This window comes from Lepisosteus platostomus, chromosome 16 (assembly GCF_059453375.1).
Source record: "Lepisosteus platostomus isolate fLepPlt1 chromosome 16, fLepPlt1.hap1, whole genome shotgun sequence".
NCBI classification, from domain to species: Eukaryota; Metazoa; Chordata; class Actinopteri; order Semionotiformes; family Lepisosteidae; genus Lepisosteus; species Lepisosteus platostomus.
In genome coordinates this window covers 21472546-21491509 of record NC_142626.1, presented here as the reverse complement: position 1 = coordinate 21491509, position 18964 = coordinate 21472546, and the positions used below count along the sequence as shown (strand labels likewise).

At 41.1% G+C, this 18964-nt stretch overlaps 1 protein-coding gene, 1 long non-coding RNA gene, 1 pseudogene and 1 gene segment (V, D, J or C); 1 reads left to right on the top strand and 3 right to left on the bottom strand.

The window, feature by feature from the left end:
• Positions 1–18964, top strand: part of LOC148647025 (Ig kappa chain V-III region MOPC 63-like) — a 482291-nt gene that overhangs the window by 393583 nt on the left and 69744 nt on the right.
• Positions 1–18964, bottom strand: part of LOC148647027 (uncharacterized) — a 173093-nt gene that overhangs the window by 141266 nt on the left and 12863 nt on the right. The gene's annotated exons all lie outside the window — the stretch shown is intronic.
• On the bottom strand, positions 1551–4369 carry LOC148647030 (L-amino-acid oxidase pseudogene; annotated as a pseudogene).
• Positions 10296–17093, bottom strand: LOC148647029 (L-amino-acid oxidase-like). Its single transcript, XM_088609011.1, has 5 exons — positions 17080–17093; positions 16592–16631; positions 15514–15728; positions 13441–13553; positions 10296–10411 (listed from the first exon to the last, which is right to left on the bottom strand). The coding sequence occupies exons 2-5, from the start codon at positions 16620–16622 to the stop codon at positions 10405–10407; spliced, it is 366 nt and encodes a 121-aa protein (XP_088465137.1). The 5' UTR covers positions 16623–16631; positions 17080–17093; the 3' UTR covers positions 10296–10404.

Sequence of the window (18964 nt, the reverse complement as noted above, 5' to 3'; positions counted from 1 at the left end):
CACTTAGTCACTAAGCTCTTTTTCAATTGTGCTGTAGTGCTCAGCTGATAATATCAATGGACTGTAGTTTTGTTCCCTGGGCAACATCCTATTGAGGTAGGTACATGGCCTATACCTGAAGAACAGTGTGTAAAATAATAGCTGGGAAATATCTGAGTAACACAGGACTGGATCTAAGATAGTTGCGAAGGTCCAGGAGGGTTAATTGAGTCACCAGTTTTTGATTCAGTCATAGTTTTAGTCAAGTCGACTAAAATGTCAATTAGTCATAGTCACTAGTCACCCACTTTTAATTTAGTCTAGTCGACGAACTTCTGACTGTAATTAGTCTTACTTTAAGTTGACTAAAACCTAATTAGTTTTAGTCACATTTTAGTCAAGCAGTTTTATTTGTATATAAAATGTATAAAGCTATAATAAAATGTATTTCTAAGAGAATATGTAACACATCTGAAAAGATTGTGCAACAAAGAGTTATACTTTTTGACAGAATCTAAATTGTATTGTTCCCCTGAAAGGTCAAATATCAAATATAAGAAACAACTGTGTAATAAATGGTTAATAATAAATGATCTTATACAAAGACATTGTATGAATCTTTCCCAGTAAGAAAATCTATTTTGGCCTGGTTAATAATAATTCTTTAATTTTCTATAAGGTTTCATTGTAAAGTTAATTTTTCAAAGGGCCATTTATTTCAAGTAGAGGTCCCTGATAATGCTGAATTTGCGATAACTATAGGGTAATTGCTGCATGTGTTACTTAAAAATATTAAAACTGGACACGACAATTAATAAAGATCCAGACATTCAGAATGCACAGTGAATAATGTGGTGTAAATGCCACATTACACTACACTTTTTAAAATATTCTATGCCAGGACTGCACTACTTTGTAAACCCAACAGGTAGTACATTTGGGCTATCACCAGAAAATGCCTGTTTTTGGTATCCTGGTCAATGCTTGGGACAATATTTAAGTTGTATACTGTTTAGACTGTGTATTACAGTGCTGTGTTTAGATGAAATGGTGCGCATCCTGAATGGCTGCTTTTGTAAATTGTAGCCATTTACATGGGTTTACATTTCAAACACATACTGCTCTCTGGGTTTACATTAGAAATTGTTTGATCATGAACATTTACTCAGAAACATAATTACTTGCAGTAAGCTTCAGTTTTGTAACTAACGGGAAAATTGCTCTGTAATCAGGTAAAACACATAACACAGTACACAATCCAGTCAACACAAGTTGATCCAATATGCAAAGCGGTGACATATATGTATGATATATAAATTAAAATAGACAATCAACTGTTCAAATTAAGCATGTTGTGGAAATAGAAGATAACTAAGTGTTATTGCATTTGAATCTAGGCAGTCTAAATTGACACAGATCAAAAGAGCTCAGATCCATTTTGCAAGGGGTGGTCATGACAGTCAATGGCTATATCGGCTTTCTGCACTGTTTGTTTGATGTTGACACCACCAGAGCTCAATTACAGTGTAACCTGCCTAACCTCAAGACCAGGACTGACTGGCCTTGTGCAATCCCTGAAAAATGTCTGAGACTCAAACTTCCCACTTATAGCAACAGTTGTATTTCATGCTTTTAATTAGATTTTTTTGTTGATTTTTTCCAAACAGCATTCCAAAATTTACAAGACATTTTCCCATGAAGTACTTTAAATCTGCCAGCATTACAATATTCCTTGATTGACCTGACATAAAACTAAAGTGATATGCTGGATTCTTGCAAGATATAATCTTTTTATTTTTAAATGCAGCTCTTCGCATATCTATATCTGACAGCATTTGTAATTTAAATCTCCTATTAAGAGCATTTCTTTGGCCTGTTTCTTTCAATTTGCAAAACACCAGTTTTATCAATAGAAAGGGTTTCCATATTTTTGCTGAAAGGAGGTTTGGATATTGACAACCAGACAGTAACACCTAACAGGTTTTATTTAGAGACTCCAGGAATTTCCTGTGGTCACTCCTTCCCAAATACAATGATATTTGACAGAAGTTCTGGGGGCCTCTTCCTCCCAATTCTGTAACTCAGTGCACCCAGACCTGGTCCTTGAGGAACCCTGTTTGTCTCCTGGTTTCTGCCCCAGCAAAATTCTTAATCACAAACTGAATGAATTAATTTTGTATGTTGGTTAAATTGGCTTTCACCCTAAAAAATGTTATTGGTTGTTACAGGGATTAGTAATAGGTTCCAACCCTGCATCTATGGAGTTTCACCATTGTGAAATGTAAATGCCTAAAATGTAACCAACTGAATCTGTAGAAGTAAAAGCTTCTTTGTTGGTGTCTAATGTCTCAAAGGAGGCATATCCAATATTGTGTCACTCCCACTGTAGGCCTGTCAGGTACCATGTTACCCCCACCTGTCTGCTTATCTTCAGTTGATCAACCAGTGAGAGCTACTTGATCAACTATTGTTGCTCAACTACTCACAGCCAGCATATTACTCAGCTTCAGTGGCAACCCACTGAAGCTAAGCAGGTGTGAGCCTGGTCAGTACCTGGATGTGAGACCTCCTGGGAAAAACTAAGGTTGCTGCTGGAAGAGGTGTTAGTGGGGCCAGCAGGGGGCGCTCACCCTGCGGTCCATGTGGGTCCTAATGCCCCAGTATAGTGACGGGGACACTATACTGTAAACAGGCGCCGTCCTTCGGATGAGACGTAAAGCCGAGGTCCTGACTCTCTGTGGTCATTAAAAATCCCAGGGCGCTTCTCGAAAAGAGTAGGGGTGTAACCCCGGTGTCCTGGCCAAATTTCCAATTGGCCCTTACCAATCATGGCCTTCTAATAATCCCCCTCTATGAATTGGCTACATTACTCTGCTCTCCTCCCCACTGATATCTGATGTGTGGTGAGCGTTCTGGCGCACTATGGCTGCCGTCGCATCATCCAGGTGGATGCTTCACATTGGTGGTGGTGGAGGGGAGTCCCCATTACCTGTAAAGCACTTTGAGTGGAGTGTCCAGAAAAGCGCTATATAAGTGTAAGCAATTATTATTATTATTATTAAAGTCTGGTAATTGTTTAAACAAATAAGCACATCAGTGAAGTTATGAGTAAGCGGTGGAGGTGTAGAGCTCAGCTGGAATGAAAACCAGCAGACACAGTGTTCCAGCAGGACCCAGGAATTTCTACTCTTTTTTTTCATACCCAGGGAAATGCAGGAATAACTACAGTTAGACACTGATCTCTGGAGGGTCTTTGCCTGGCCTTACTGGAACTCTGCCCTCTAGAGATCACTGTGTTTTGGAAAGAAGATACCAGAAGCCCTTTCTTAAAATTCTGTCTTTATGTGTGAAACATCTTCAGCAGACTTATTGTTCATTTGCGAGGCTGCCCTCACTGTGGACTTGATGGACGTCTCAATCCACGCGTGAGGCAGAGCAGTGTGCTCTCCTGCAAAGTAGACTCTCTCAAATGGCTTGAACAGGTCCTGGTAATAATCTGTCAGCTGGAAGGGTGTGAAGAGCACATAGGCGCCCAGACTGTACTCATCCAGGCTCCACTTCTTCACCACCCCTCCTTCATACAGATCGCGGATTCCTTCTCCGTGGATGGCCGCCAGGTCGCTCAACGCCAGCTCCTGGCAGTCCTCGTCGCTCATCCCCAGGAAGAACAGGGACTCGTCCGAACAGGTGTAAGAGGCCAGCACCACACCGCCCCGCTCTCAAATGCTTCGTTCATGTAGTAGATAAGCCGTGATGGGTGATCTGTGATGGACTTGCCCCTGTGGATTACTTCCTTCTCCCAGAACTGCTCCTTGAAGACCAGGAATATTTTAGTTGAACTGTCGTAGTGGATGTTCCGCAGGGCTACTCTTTTGCGCAGGGGGAGAGGGGGGTTAAATCTGACAATCAGAGTAGCCTTGGCCGTGCCGGTGAACAGGAGGTAGTCCCCTGAGGTCGTTTTAACTGAGTTGTCCGTTTTGTCTCTGTACGCAACCTGGACGCCCTCGCTGGTCTGATTTATTTCCAAAACTCTTGAATTCAGAAGCACAGTGGTGCTCCGAAGGTATTTTCTCACAGCCTGAGGCAGCCAATCTGTGCCTCCATCTATTTTGTAAAATCTGGGGTAAAAAGATAAGAAGGACAGATCATTTGTATTATTCATTTGACTTATCATTTTCCAGTTCTGTCAGAAGTTCAAGTTGATGACTTCGTCAGGCTGCAAAGGAACAGGTAAAGGTTTATTCCATGCTGAAAATAAAATAAATTAAAAGCTACACAACATTTTGGCTGTGCAGCCTTCTTCAGGGATGAGGGAGAGAGGAAAACTGGCATTTGATATAACATGGGAGAACAAACGCCAATAGTGGTGAAGAGATGGGAGCACGAGAGAAGCAGCATCGACACTCAGGTGGTATGAAGTAAAAAGTCTGTTGTTGGGAGAAGGGAGAAGGTGGGATCCTAGTTTCATGATTAGTTTGGTTTTGGATGTCTTTCTGGAAGAGGAATTCCCAAACCCCTCTTTGAGACGGAGACGGAGAGATAAGTATGATCATGGCTGTTAGAGGTGAAATGGGAAACTGTGGGAATGAAAGAGAGGAATTTTCTGCAAGAGATGCAGTAAATAAAGTTGCTGGAAATACAAGATGCCATCGGAAGTGATCTGGAATTGTCTAGAGGGGCTGTGAATATGCATGCTATGGGATATATATTTACAAGTGATTCAGCAAGTTCTGTTGCAAGGGGAAGTATCTGGTGTGGATGGTTGCTGAGGGCGGTCTAGGGAACTGTTAACAAGAAGGTTATGCAGATTAGGTGGCTGGCAGTATGAGATGATTGGGTGGTTGGAAACAGTGGAGTGCAGTGGAGAGATCATCCTGTAAGATGGGGAAGTTGTTAATAGTCCTGGAAATAGAGAGTGTGTTAGGGTTGTAGGGAAGCACAATAAAGCAGAATGGAATGCGGTTCTGAGGCTGGGAGTTCCTAATTGATAAATAATAACTGATCCGAGGGCTGTTTTTGCCTCAGACGAGGGCCCCGTCAATAACATAGGTGGGGTATCAACTTGTTAATGAAAACAAGGGAAAAAATATTTAAAATGTTAAAGTGAGTTTGTAAAATGTTTTTATTGCGAAAGTTCTAGGTCATGTTTCTCTTTGATTTAGTGATCAGTCACGAGTTCTAACTGAATTGTAGGACTGCAGAAAATATCCAAGATTCTTTATCAGGGACTATACTGTACAGTATACCTTATGAGCAATAATGACGCCCAAGACTCAGATGCTTTGCAAACATTTGAGTGTTTACTGTAAGTATAATAAGTTTTGGCTTAACTCGTTTGGTTAAGAGGCAGCCTCCTGACCACAGGATGAGGAGGCTCAACCTCCAATACAGAAAGAAATAAGTGAATCACAATGCCGCCAACAGAAAAACAGAGACAGAAAAAGTGTACAGGCACCGTATGGTATGCAGACATTATGTTGAAAAGAGATAGTAGATGTTTAAAGCTGTAGGACACCAGAGGTAGGATGTCAGATAGACCCAGGGCCGAACTGAGCACCTCCCTAACTACAGTTAAGAACTTCCGTATGATAGCATGTTTAAGGCAACTTGTTCAAGGGACCATTTTTGGAATAAATGAATAAATTGAGGGTGTGGGAAAATTTGAATAAATTATCAGATCAGCTCCACAGATCTATGTAGGAGAGACTTCTCCACGCAAAGGAAGAAGGTTGTGGGACTATGGAACAAGCTGTCCAGCCATGTTGTTGAAGCCGATAATCTTTCAAGAAACACCTGGATAAGATCTTTGGATCAATTAACTACTAAACTACCAAACAGGCTGAATAGCCTCCTCTTGTTTCTAACCTTTCTAATGTAGCCTGTAGAGATACTATTGAAAGTGATACATTAACTCCATCCATTCACTTTCTAACCATTTCTTCCAATTCAGGGTCACTGGGAAGCTGGAGCCTATCCCAGCAAGCAATGGAATGTAGGGTACATCCTGGATGGGACGCCAGTCCATCACAGAGCAAACACACAGATACAGACACGCATTCATACCAGGGCAAGTTCTCCCAGATGCCAGTGAAACTACCAGTAAACCTTTAGACTGTGGGAGGAAAGTCACACAAAAACAGGAAGAAAATACAAATTCCGTGCAGGTAGCATACCAGGTCTGGGATTGAACCCAGGGCCCAAGCGATGCTAAATGCTGCACCACTGTACTGCCCAATACACATTCATTCTTAAATGAAATTTCCTCCAACTTTCCTTTTTAACAAGTTGTTTAAACAAGTTTACCCTTACATAAGTAAGATGGAATTGCAATGCATGACATTTGTAAAGTACTGTATTTCTCCCCAACAAGGTATACATCATAAACAGATAGCACTGACAGCTTGTCACTCAGGCTTGTGTGCTGACTCTTAAATTACTCCCTAGGGGATGAATAAAGTATTTTGAATTAAATTGAATTACTTTGTAGTTACTCCACTGTCATCATTGTAATTGTCAGTATTGCAAAATGTTCTTCCTTCCAAACCTAGTTTTACTACGTAAGAAAATGCCACAGGTTTAAAAATCTCACTTGACGTCATCATTGATGTCATTCTCCCTCCTCAGATTTTCGCTGAAGGTAGTGTAAAACAGGGACTGTGCGTTTAAGACATCTCCAATCATTTGGATAGCATGTCGGCTGAGGTTACTTTCTCTCTTAGATATTGCTGTTGAAACACAGAGCAGACAAATCAAAAATCCATTTTGACTGGTAATATACAGTTTTTAAAGCTTGGAACTTGTAAGCTCTTTGTAAAAGAAGATAACATGGTCAAAAATCACAGATTTATTTTAATTTAATCTATTTAATTACTAGTAGTTGGATGTGTTGTCTTCTGTCAATGCTAACTACTGTGCCACCAGATACCAATCAATAAAAAAAAACTAAACTAGATCTGTAAGCAAACACTGAAGTGGTTTAATCTTTAGACTTTTGCCAAATTACAGTGTCGGTGTATCTACAGTATATTTCACTTTATGAATGAATCTGTAGAAGGCTCAAACATGATTATTATAATACAATATGATCATCAACATTTTTTTCTCTATACACTGTGGGGATAATTAATGCTAAAAACCATCATGATCAGAACTCCAACGTTCCAACGGCCAACATCACCTTTACAGAATAGGTATCATATTTCTTGAGGACACGCTGGCACTGTGATTGATCTTTCTCAATTTCATCAATGACCTAGATGAAAAAATATTCTCTTAGATCATCAAGGCCATGATAATCTAATTTTTCTTGAGCTCAATAACATGTCTAACAGAGTGACATATTATTAATCTTTCACATAAAATCTTAGATGATGACCGTTCTCATTTTAAAACTCAGCTCATCACGTCAATGTGCCACTAGAGACTGCACTTACCAATTAACAGCACTGATCTTGAGCTTAACCTTCTGGACATTGAGATTAATACAAGCTTCTTATTGTTCTCCTGTTGCAAATTCTGTTTGTGACCAGGGTTGAGCTTCAGGTCAGAAGATACTGCTTTTTGACTAAAATCTCCTAGTATACTTTGAAATCCACCAGTTCTTCAGTTCTAACTAGGACAGCTGGTCTAGAGGAAGTATAACATCTCTAAAGTAGAGCAGACACATTTATGCTCTCCACATAAGGGTTGCTATTCTGGTTTACCATCAGCTTCAGCTTTCGTCCAATCATATTGTCTCAGCTATTGGGATTCAATTAGTCACTCATGTCTCACTATGGAAATCCTACAGTCCAAAATAGATTCATGAGGCCAGTGATGAAAAGAGAGAGTGTCTTTATTATCCCCGGGGGACAAGTTGTTTTACAGCAGCAGTGTTGGTGTATATTGGTGTACAGACAAACAGAGAAAAAAAGACAGAAGCAACAATATACAGACATATTTACATTGAAGGTCAAGGGGTAAGTAAGGATATGGCTACAGGTATGAATGAGAACTTAAATCTGTTGGTTTTGGAGTTCGGGGTGAGAAGGGTAATCACAGATGGATTGTGCTTTACGCAAAACACGTGAATGGAGAGAGCTGGAAGATCAGTGTAAATGACCTTCTGACATATTTTCACAAGTCTTCCCAGTTTGTTCTTGCTTCTCAGATACAGGTCACCAAACCAGTAGTCCAGGGTAAAAGTTAGAACAGATTCAAGGAAGGGGTCTATTTACCCACTGTAGCGGCGAGGCTAAATAATAAGGCAGAATTAAGTGTTTCTGAGCTTCCCAAATGAGGCCCCATTTCTCTGTTCATCTCTGTGGTGCAGCCACAGAGAGACCATTAGTGCAGGGTGATTTAAGGTTTCCTAGGACAGCTCCCAAAGGGGGATGCACTTAGCTAAGCCTGGCTATCATGATCAATGGTCATCCATTGGCGCCTATCTGTCTAGGGAGTGCCAGATGGACATCTGGACTGCATTCCTAGGTGTCAGGAGTAAATGACTCATATCTCACCTTGATCAACCAATCAGGGACTGGTAGGGCCGAGTAACCCACGTGGGACTCTGATGCCCATGGAACTTTCAGCCAATCAACGAGCTGAAGTTCCTCCAGGTAAAAACAGGCAACACAGAGAGCCTGTGAGATTCCGAAGGGATTCTGGAGAGGATTCTGTGGACTGTTCTAAAGGGAATTCAAAGGAGAATTCCAGGGCAGGACGGCCCAGGAGCAGAAGGCTCCCAAGGGCAGGACATTCTCGCAGCGCGCCTCCTGACCATCCTGAGACTCAGCCCGGACAACCACGGAACGGCCAGTGTGTCCGAGTGCCAGAACTTTCCTTTGTTCTAAGAGTCTAGAGTGGAGGTTGCCAGAGAGTAACCAGCAGCAGGCCTCGTGAACAGATCGGAACTGTGGACAGCTGAATCACTATTCAGAACTAGTCTTCATCAGGAACGAACCGGTCCTCTTCCTGACTTGCTGGGACCCACAGTCATCTTTTCTCCTGTGCACAAACTGTGCTAGTTAAAGCCAACACTAACTAGCCGGTCAGTGAGCATCAGCAGCGCACCGTCGCAAGCCGCACAGCACAGCCTGGCACGGAGCCAGAGAGCGCGGATTGGACAGCAACAGCCTGCAACTGTTTCTTTGTGCCTGCAGGAGATCTGAATCCCCAGAAATTGGATGAGTATTCAACTTCAATGCATTACAGCTCGAGAATTCAATTGTTATCCAAACCAGTTGATATCAATTTAATTCCTAAGAGTTATGTACTTGTTTGAGTATCTAATGTAGAAGTTATAACCAAGTTCATTTATGAAACGGTCTAAATGAATGATATACTGAACGTATGTCCTCTTGATGTGTAACACTTCGTAACTGATTGAATATATACCTTTTGTATTCTGATAACCCTCTCGATAAGATCTGTTAGGTTTATATGCATATTCTATGTATTAATAAATGTATCCTCGTGTATAAGTACCTGTGTGTGTGCGTTGTTTGAGTTATGTCGCATGGTTGGATTCTAAAGCCATCAAAAGAATTAACTTTGTGATTTACTGCTACAATTAATAATTGTCACAGTAAATGCCCAAACCCTACAGAACTGGTGCCTTCAGAGAGCCACTATGATTACATATTTGGCGTCCCTGAGCCGGTTTTCCCTACACCACCCATCTTTCTGGGTTCACATTGAAAACCTTTAATCTACCCCATTAGACATGATCCTCTAGATTGTGAACATCACAGTCAGAACTCTCATGGATATATTACCTTTCTGATGGCTTCAGAGTACAGCTGTTTAGCAGATTTCCCTCTTTCATAATCCTTCACAGTGTAGCCCAGAAGATCTGGATTCTTATCAACATCATGCACCCGGTTGAGTTTCCCATTAGTAAAGTACCATGTGCTTTCATCTGCGTGGATGAACTCAGATAATTTGAGTCCATAGTGTTGTACATAGTGAAGGACTAGTCTGAAAATATCACAAGAGTTACAGAACACAGAACATTTAAATGCAGAGCTGAGAAATATCAGAATGTAATTTCCTCTGTTAGGTAACTGTTGTCTTAAACAGATATGATCATGTTAATATTTTGATATAATAGTTCTACCACAAAACTGTTGAGTCTCATATTAAAATCCAGCAGTAAGACAAGATAAATTTTGTCCAAAATATTGTTTAAGGCTCCTGTTCAGGGACCTGGGGTGTGTGTGCTTGGTTTAAGTTAAAACTTGTCTTTCCAGAGGAAGGCATTCACTCAATGTAAAGGAAATATGGCTTCAGAACACAAAGTTTCTTTATTAGACTTTTGAAAAGCTTGAAAACCACATGTTAGTCAAGAAGACATCTTGAGAAGGGGAATGATTCTTCAGGATGCTTAGAATTCTGCTACTTAGAAATCTAGATACTCACAAGATCAAGATAATCAGTGATGACCTATCATGACCTAGAGTGATAAAGGAAAAAACATCTTAGATGTGCACTGGAGCCCTGGGTTCAGGTCTAGACCTCTGTGGAAAGCTCTCTGATGGGAGGTTGTGTGCTCTCACCATGTTCTGTGTGTTGTTGCCCATAGTCCAGAAACACACAGTACTGGTATCTTAACTGATTGCTAGGAAAATTGGCCCTGGTGTGTGCATTTCTGAGTTTATGTCTGTCCTGTCATGGACAGCCTGTATCCTGACTCATGACATCCAGCTCCCTGCATTTTTCTAAGACAGGTTAGAAAATGGATTGTAGTTCCGTTTAAGGTACCAGCCTGTAAGAGCTGGGGGATGCTTTTAATCTTAAGTTAAGTTTAGTTGCTGATTAGCTTCAGCTCAATAACACCGGGACCAATTCATTCACCAGTGATAAAGGAAGCTGCAAGAAGCATCTTTTATCAGGGGCCCGATAGTAATTGTCAATAATCGGACATTCAGGATGCCCTGTCAACACAAGGATGAAAGAGCTCAACTTCATTTTGAAATGCATGAGCATCTCCATCACTTCTTTATTCACGTTACATCCCAGTGGAGAATAAAACCTCTTGATTGAGGCATGTTTGAAGAGGAAAATCAAAAACCCCTTATTAGACAAGTGTAGAGAATGAACCCATCCATTTCCCAGTGCAGGGTCATGGGGCAGCCACAGCCTATACCAGCAAGCCACAAGCAAAAAAGCAGGGTACCCCTTGGACAAGACAACAGTCCATCACAGGCCACACAGAAACACGCACACACTCACACCAGGGCCAGTTTTCCTAAAAGCCAATTAATCTAATAGTATACTCTGGGACTGTGGGAGAAAAACACCTCAAGGAAATCCACACAAACAGAGGGAGAGCAAACTACTGTACATAGACAGCACCTCAGGTCTATTATTGACCCTAGAGACCCAGAGCTGCAAGGCAGCAATGCTGACCACTGCACTGCACGGTCAGTGAACTCTAACTGTTGCTTGAGCAGAATATAATAGGTCAATTGCAATGGACTTTGATACAGCACACAGCTGCTTTCTAATTCGCTGACTAGTTAATATGGCACTTTGTGAAGTATATTTCCAGCTCTGAGCTCAATTGCAAAAAAAAATGTGTGGAACAAAGCTGCAGAGCATCTGAACTTGTGCTTAGTACGGTGCTGAGGGCTCTAGTGTTGTTGTTCTAATGAGCACAAACCTCTGGAGGTGCCCGATTCAGAGCATTTCAATTCATCTGATTAATAAGTTATTATAAAGGCCATGTTAATATAATTACTGTTTGTCTCATGTTCGTATAACTGAGTAACTCCCAGACAAATAAGGTTTTAATTTAAGAATTTAATTTAAGAAGTGCATTCATGCTAAACTACACCAAATGAGGGTCTGTAACTACTAGTGCAAAACTGAATTGCAATTAGTCAGGAAAGAAATGAGTACAGCAGCTATAGATTTGAATTGAATCAAATTGTAATAGCTTTTATTTCTAAGCACCATAATTTCAGCTCCTCTTGTGCCTTATCAAACTCTGAAGCTAACACTACAGGGAAACACTCTGTCGGGAGTTGAAGGAATTCTCATGGCACCCAGCTCTGCCCAGCTCTGCCAGCCCCTGCTCTCATATACTGTACTGTAGCTGTACTATAAAGTTGAGTCTTATGCACTTTAAGGGGGTATTTTTTGCTCTTCGTCTAAGTTTTTTTTTCTCTTAAGCAAATGCTCAAATTTCCCTACACAACTATTTCTTTGTACCCCTAATCCCTCAAGATCCCTGATTTCCCCTGAGAACCACAAGTGTAGAATTCCATCCCAATAAAAAATATTCATTACTCAGATGTGAGCACATTTAACACTTACAGTGCATACATTTCAATGGAGTGTATTTCCTTCAATTGCCAGAATATTCACCATCATATTCAAAAGGCTCTACATGAATTAGATCTAAATGTAACAGACTTAGTCATTTATTAATGACTCTGGGGTTAGAGCAGGGGATGCCAACAGGCTGAAAAAGCTCATCAAAGAGCAAGTTCTATCATTGGGTCTGATCTGGACCCCATGGAGGTAGTGGCTGAGAAGAGAATGGTGTCCAAATTAATGACCATCATTGACAACGTCTCTCACCCCCTCTATGACATGCTTTTTAGAATGAAGAACATGTTCAGCAATAGGCTGATTCAACCATGGTGTGACAGGGAGCGCTACAGAAGGTCATAAGACTTTTCAACTATGTGTCTGGGCGGGGGCAACATTGACATTGACCTGATTTTTGTGCAATATATGCTGGGTGATTTGTGCAATATATTTATAATGTGCAATACATCTTTTTGTGTACTGTACATTCTGGTTTGTTTTGTATCTTCTGTACTGTGAGCAGTTCTGTATACTCCATTTTTTACTTTTAACTGCACTTCTCACTGACTCTACTGACAGTATTGTATTATTGTATTATCGTATTATTGTATCATTTTGTTACACTGTGCTGTGTTGACTATGCCAGGCTGCTGTTGCACTGCAATTTCCCTCACAGAATTAATAAAGTATCTAATGATGTTTAATAAGCTTAATTAAAAATAATTGTGATTTAACAGAAAGCAATTTTAATTAATTACAACATGATCCATCACTTGGAGAATTTCTTAGTTACAGTTCCATTATATTCCATTTCCACTATATACGGGAACATTCTAACGTGATCCAGTGTTCTGCTTAGTACGCTACCAAGATGCTTCAACTACTGTATATGAGGAGGTTAAAGTTAGTTCCCCACTCTTATAACCACTAGAGGGCAGCAGCTGTTGCTTTGGTTTTAATATGGAGCTGCATGCTAATCATGTGTTCACAATTTCAGGCTAATATTGTTAAATAGCCTGGCATGACCATTTAATATCTCAGCTGCAGCAATAATCACAATTTTGTTCTACCAATTTACTCAATAGTAAAAAGTTAAACATCAGCACTATTTTAGGTCATCTTGTGCCTTATCAAATCCTGAAGCTAGCACTCCAGGGAAACACTCACTCATGAGTTGCAGGAATTCTCATGGCGCCCAGCTCTGCATGCCAGCCCCTGCTCTTATTCCTGTAGGTGAGAATGCGCCCTCCAACTCTGTCACTGGCTTCCAAGATCTGGACCTGTAGAGAACAAGTCACTGTGGGTACAGAGGGCAAAGGTAACAGGACTGTGACAGGCCTACCTCTCAGCTGCTGACTGATGGGTACCAAGCACATAAAGAAACACACTTAAATCAAATTACCATAAAGAAACTTTATTCAATCAAAGGACTATACTCAACACAAAACCCAACACCTACTACTACTCTGAGTGTCTCTTTATATACCAAACTAAGTTTAAATTAATCCTTTGTAGGAATATGGCCTGCAGCCCTTCACCTGTTATTTAATTAGTCCTATGATGAATCATGTAATGCAGTTTTCGATGAACGGAAGACCTACTGACCTCTAGTGGCAGGTCACCTGAAACGATTATCTTAATTAATGCTGACACAATGCAATGACAGGTTCCTGCTGGGGTACTATTTGCAATACTATATTGGCAAGAATATTACTGCAATAAAAATTTGCTAGTGATCTGAAGTTTGTGGAGAATGGTAGCCAATAGAAAAAAAATGTGTCCTGTCTGGGATATTTTAATGGTTCCTTTGCTCAACACCATTCTGTGCCAGATTCTCCATGTGGTACCATCAATCCCAAGTGTATTCCGTGTCAGTGTTTATGTGCTGGGAGTGGCATTTATGTATTCCTTCAACTCCGAACAGCTGAGAGAGGAGAGAGCTCCACCTTCCATGCATGGATCCTTTTTGCTTGTGTCCGCCTGGTACTCCAGTTCTCAAATGGAATAAAGCAAGCCAACCGCGTGAAGAAATATTTTTTTAAAATGCTGAAAACAAGAATTTCTGAATGTGTTCTTTTCAAAGGTGCTGTTTTCTAACTGTATTACTGACAATACAGTGTCCACAAAATATTCCTGTTTTGCAAATTATGTTGCTATCTGTCCATAAATCTCTTATACATCACATCTAATTTAAAAAAAAAAAACTCATGGCCACCTAGCACCATAGCATAATTTGGCCCTTGTGAATGAAATGTTTGTTTTTTAAGAAAATAAATAAACATGAGAACAGTCCATAAAATCTTTGCTGAATCAATATTGCAACTTAAGGGCTCCAAAATTCAAACCGGAGCAGAAGAGTAATATAGCATCAGTGGATGAGGTGTGGAAGGATTTACTCAGTCCTGAGCCACTTCAGTTACCACGAACACCAGGCAGGATTCTAACACCTTCCATCCTCCAGCACCCCATGTCAGCCTGCTCTGCCAAGAGGATTGTCAAGCAGTTGGGTGGAAACAGAATTGCTGAACCAATCTTAACCTGCTCTATACTAGAATAATGTACTGTACATGAGAGACCAACATGTTTTAGAAATACAAGGCTGGAACATTATAATAACTGTCCCCCACAAATCAGAACAGGGGTCTGAGGGTCAGTTCATGGAGCGTCTAGTATCTTTTGTTTTTGTTCCTCCTGAGTTTCAAAGTTTGTCTACATGATTAATGTCATAAGATAAGATCACTTTATTACCCATATATAATTTCTTGTATAAGGAATTTGCCATTTCGCATACACCAGCTTACTCTCCATGAGACACACAGGCAGGGAGAGAGAAGCTTGGGGTCAGAGCGCAGGGTCAGCCATTTATACAGTGACCCTGGAGCAGCTGGGTTTAAGGGCCTTACTCAGGGCCCAACAGGGCAAGATTTATCTGCCATCTGCAGGATTTGAACCTTCCAGCCATAGGCACAGATCCTTAGCCACAGTGCCACTGCTCCATATGTCACCGGATAAGTATGGTCATTTATAAGTATGGTCATTTAATTACCTGAGCTTTTACTGCCATTAGCAATGTGATTGTTTTCACTAATTAGCCATCCAAGACCTTCAGAATTACAAGACCAGCCTGTAGATGTCTAACTGTGAAAATCATGGAGTATGAACAAAATTCTGAAGACGCTAGACCCTCTAGGAGCTGAGGGTGAGACTGCTGCCTCCTGAGACAGTATGTGAAAATCATACGTTGTGTCCAGCATCCTCCAGGAGTTTGGCAGCGATTAATCCGGAGATCCCTGCTCCAACAATCACAAAGTTCTTCGGAGGGCCAGTCCTGATGAGGCCTTGCTTCACGTCTTCCAGCAGGTGCTTGTAACCGTTATCGCGGAAGCACTGCTCAATGACACTGCTGCCTGCTTGCACATGTGCTAAGAGCACCACAAAGCAGCCCAGCAAGACGACTTTGGGGAGAAGAGCAATATCAGGTTAGGCAAGGGACACAAAAGCATTAACATGTGCCGTACGGGCAAAGAAGTTATAAAAAATTATACAGGGGTACAAATCAATAAACCAGACAGTGACTACACTTGTTTCTGTGAGTTCATAACATTTTAATCCACAAGGCCCAGTGACTCAGATTCTTAGGTCCTAGAACAGCTCAGGCTGGAGGATCTTTCAATATTTTCTTAAAAGCTAAATGCATGTTAATGAAACAGATTTCCTATATGATCTTTTGTTTGAATGTTTATTTTCAGCGATGAGTATAGATCAAATCAATGAAAACACAACCTTTTTCATGTGAGCCTGACACCTCTTGGGCCAATTAAGGTACAACACTGGGCCAGCAAAAATACAACCAGCTACACTGTGTGGCAAATGGCACCAGAGACATCAAGTCATTAATCTTTTCTTGTCCTCTCTTCATCCCACTGACTGATGGTTCCTGCTTGAACGCTCACCTGTATACTGTACACCTAGCACTCTGCTTGAGAGAAGAGTCAAGGTCTGGGAGGTGAACTGTTTGGGAGGCTTATTTAAGGGATTGCTCTGTGATGACAATCTCATCAAAACTGCCTCACTAACCGGACAATATGTCCTTTGCAACCACTAAACAGAATAAAGCTAAATTTAGAATGAAAAGTTAAAATTAAAATCAGACTTTAAGATTTTCAATTATGCATTTTTACATAATAAGTCACTTACACTTTTAATTTGCAAATAAACATTTAGTTTTAACATAAAATGCATTTGAGCTGAAAACCTTCCAGAATAGCTTATGAGTTAATGAGAATCGTTAGAGAGAGAATCAAAAGAATATAGTTACTTGCACATGATGCCATGGTCCAAGTCTGCATTTTTCCTTTCTATAAAGAAAAAACAAGGACAGTCCTTTGCACTGAGGTACCATCTTAACTATATAGCACCGGAGAGTCCAACTTGTAGGAGTTGCTGGTGTGGAGATGAGCACTAGACTTCCATGCAGTTTGCTGAATTACTCAATGAATCCCTAAAAAGTGCGTACCTGTTACAACTCCCTGGAAGGGAGAAAATTACGTCTTTAGTACCTACTCTGTGTCCATTTAAGAAACAGAAAGACAACAGTTCTAAATAATAGTGTTGTTTTATCACAGCTATGCTACAGTATGTGGGATTCAATTTTAAAACTACAAAAGAGCTGCATGAATAATTATTTTAATGAGACATTAAAAATAAGTGCACAAGTAGAACATGCATGTTGCCATCACTAGAATCCAAAATAATAGCATTTCTGTTGGGTTTCCCTTGTGAAAAATGTTTCTAATTGTCACTTACCTGGAGGGATGATCTTGTCGCGTTCAAAGTTGGGAATCCAGCTGTTGCCCTTGTGCCTCGTATTTATACTGTATCTTCTCTGCAGCGGGAAGGAGAGCATCTGTTTTGGCAGTCTTTGAAGGAAAGACATCTGCGCCTCACAGTCACTTAACTCGTTTTTCCAGAAAGTGGTTCGCCCAAGAAGCCATGCGGGAAAAAGTATTTATTTTGTTTATTGATAATTTGCTTTTATTACACAATATGAATTAAAGGCAAAGAATGAATGGGAAGCAAAAAGGATTGCATAACATGTAAAACAGCAGTAAGTGAGAGCTAGCTTCATACTTTGACAAAATGTACATGTTGCCAGCCCCTGAGGAAATTAAAAGAACCCAGTCTCATCACACAGCCTCTTCTTGTGAAGCAAAGCATGGAGATGAGATTTTCTGTAAATTCCTCCAACATCTTTCTCAAAACATACTGTTTCTTTTATGAGGAAACAAGCTATGTTTTATATTTGTCTTTCAGTGGAGCTGTCCAGTCTCTTTAGACAACAGATTGTTAACAAAAGTAGGTTTGTGTTTGGCATTAACCCACTGACCATGGGTTAAGTGTGTGTGAGTGTGTGCTTGTGTCTGTCTGCCCTGGTTCCATGAGATACTTTCCCATCAAGTACCAGGGCTCTGGGTTCAGTTCCTGGGGTGCTGTCTGTGTGAAGTATTTATGTCAGGTCCAGTCTTGTTAGACCTGGAGGACAGCTTGTCCAGTGGTTCACGTCCAGTCTTGTTATACCTGAAGGACAGCTGGTCCAGTGCTTCAGGTCCAGTCTTTTTAGACCAGGAGGGCAGCTGTTCCGATGGGTTAGGTCCAGTCTTGTTAGATCAGGAAGACAGCTGGTTTACTGGTTAAGTTCTAGGGCACATCTGATTCAGTGGTCAAAATGCAAGAAGTGTTATACCACAAGGCCATCTGGCCCAGTTTCTTGAAAGACGTTTTGGAATACTCATGGAAAATATATACTGTATCGTGATGGAAAAAAGAAATGCATCACCTCCTCCTCCACACACTGGCTCTCCATCTCTTTGGAACAGGCTGAAGAGTGACTCACCCGTGAAGAGGACCTAATGCCTCTGCTGACGAGTCCATCACAGCCTCTGTCTGGCCCACTCCAGTCAGGTGTGATGTCTAGGAGGTGTGAGCAGAGGGTCTCTGACAGGTCACCTTGCTTTAAGTCCAGCAGCATGGAGTCTCACTGTCCTGTCACTGATACAGGCATTGTGTCTGTTGACAGTTTCAGCAGCAGTACGGGTGGCAGATCTGAAACAATCTCTCAGATGGACCAGTCTGGTTTGTCGGTTCTACTCTGGTCGGTTCTATTTGACAGCGACCGGATCTTGGACGGTCATCTGTCCTGCCGGTCTGCTGAAACCCTCTCTGCAGTCGGGACACAGTGGAGCGGCTTACTCCAGTGTCTGGCAACACTGGCACATGACATGCCTGCCTGCAGCATGCCAATGGCCCTCTCCCTGGCTTCTGGTGACATTCTAGGCATTATGTAACGCACAGAAAAGTGACTAAGTGTGGCCTTTTTCTTGCAGTGACCTAAGCTTTGAATTAAGGCCTTTTTAAAGGTGACCTGATCAGGCATTGTTCCACCTGGACCTCGCTGGGTAAAAGTGCACCTAACGAGCTTTTGTGTGATTGGCAACTTGCAATGCCTCACTGCACGAGCTGTATTGCTGGTCCGAGGGCTGATAACAAATTGACCACTTTTTGTGAAAGTACATAAGATATAACTAAAGTATTCTCATTCCAGAAAATGTTGTGTTTTTTCTATCAGTATACAAGTATATATATATGAATACCGATTACACAAAATACACAATAATGTTAATATTGTCAATCA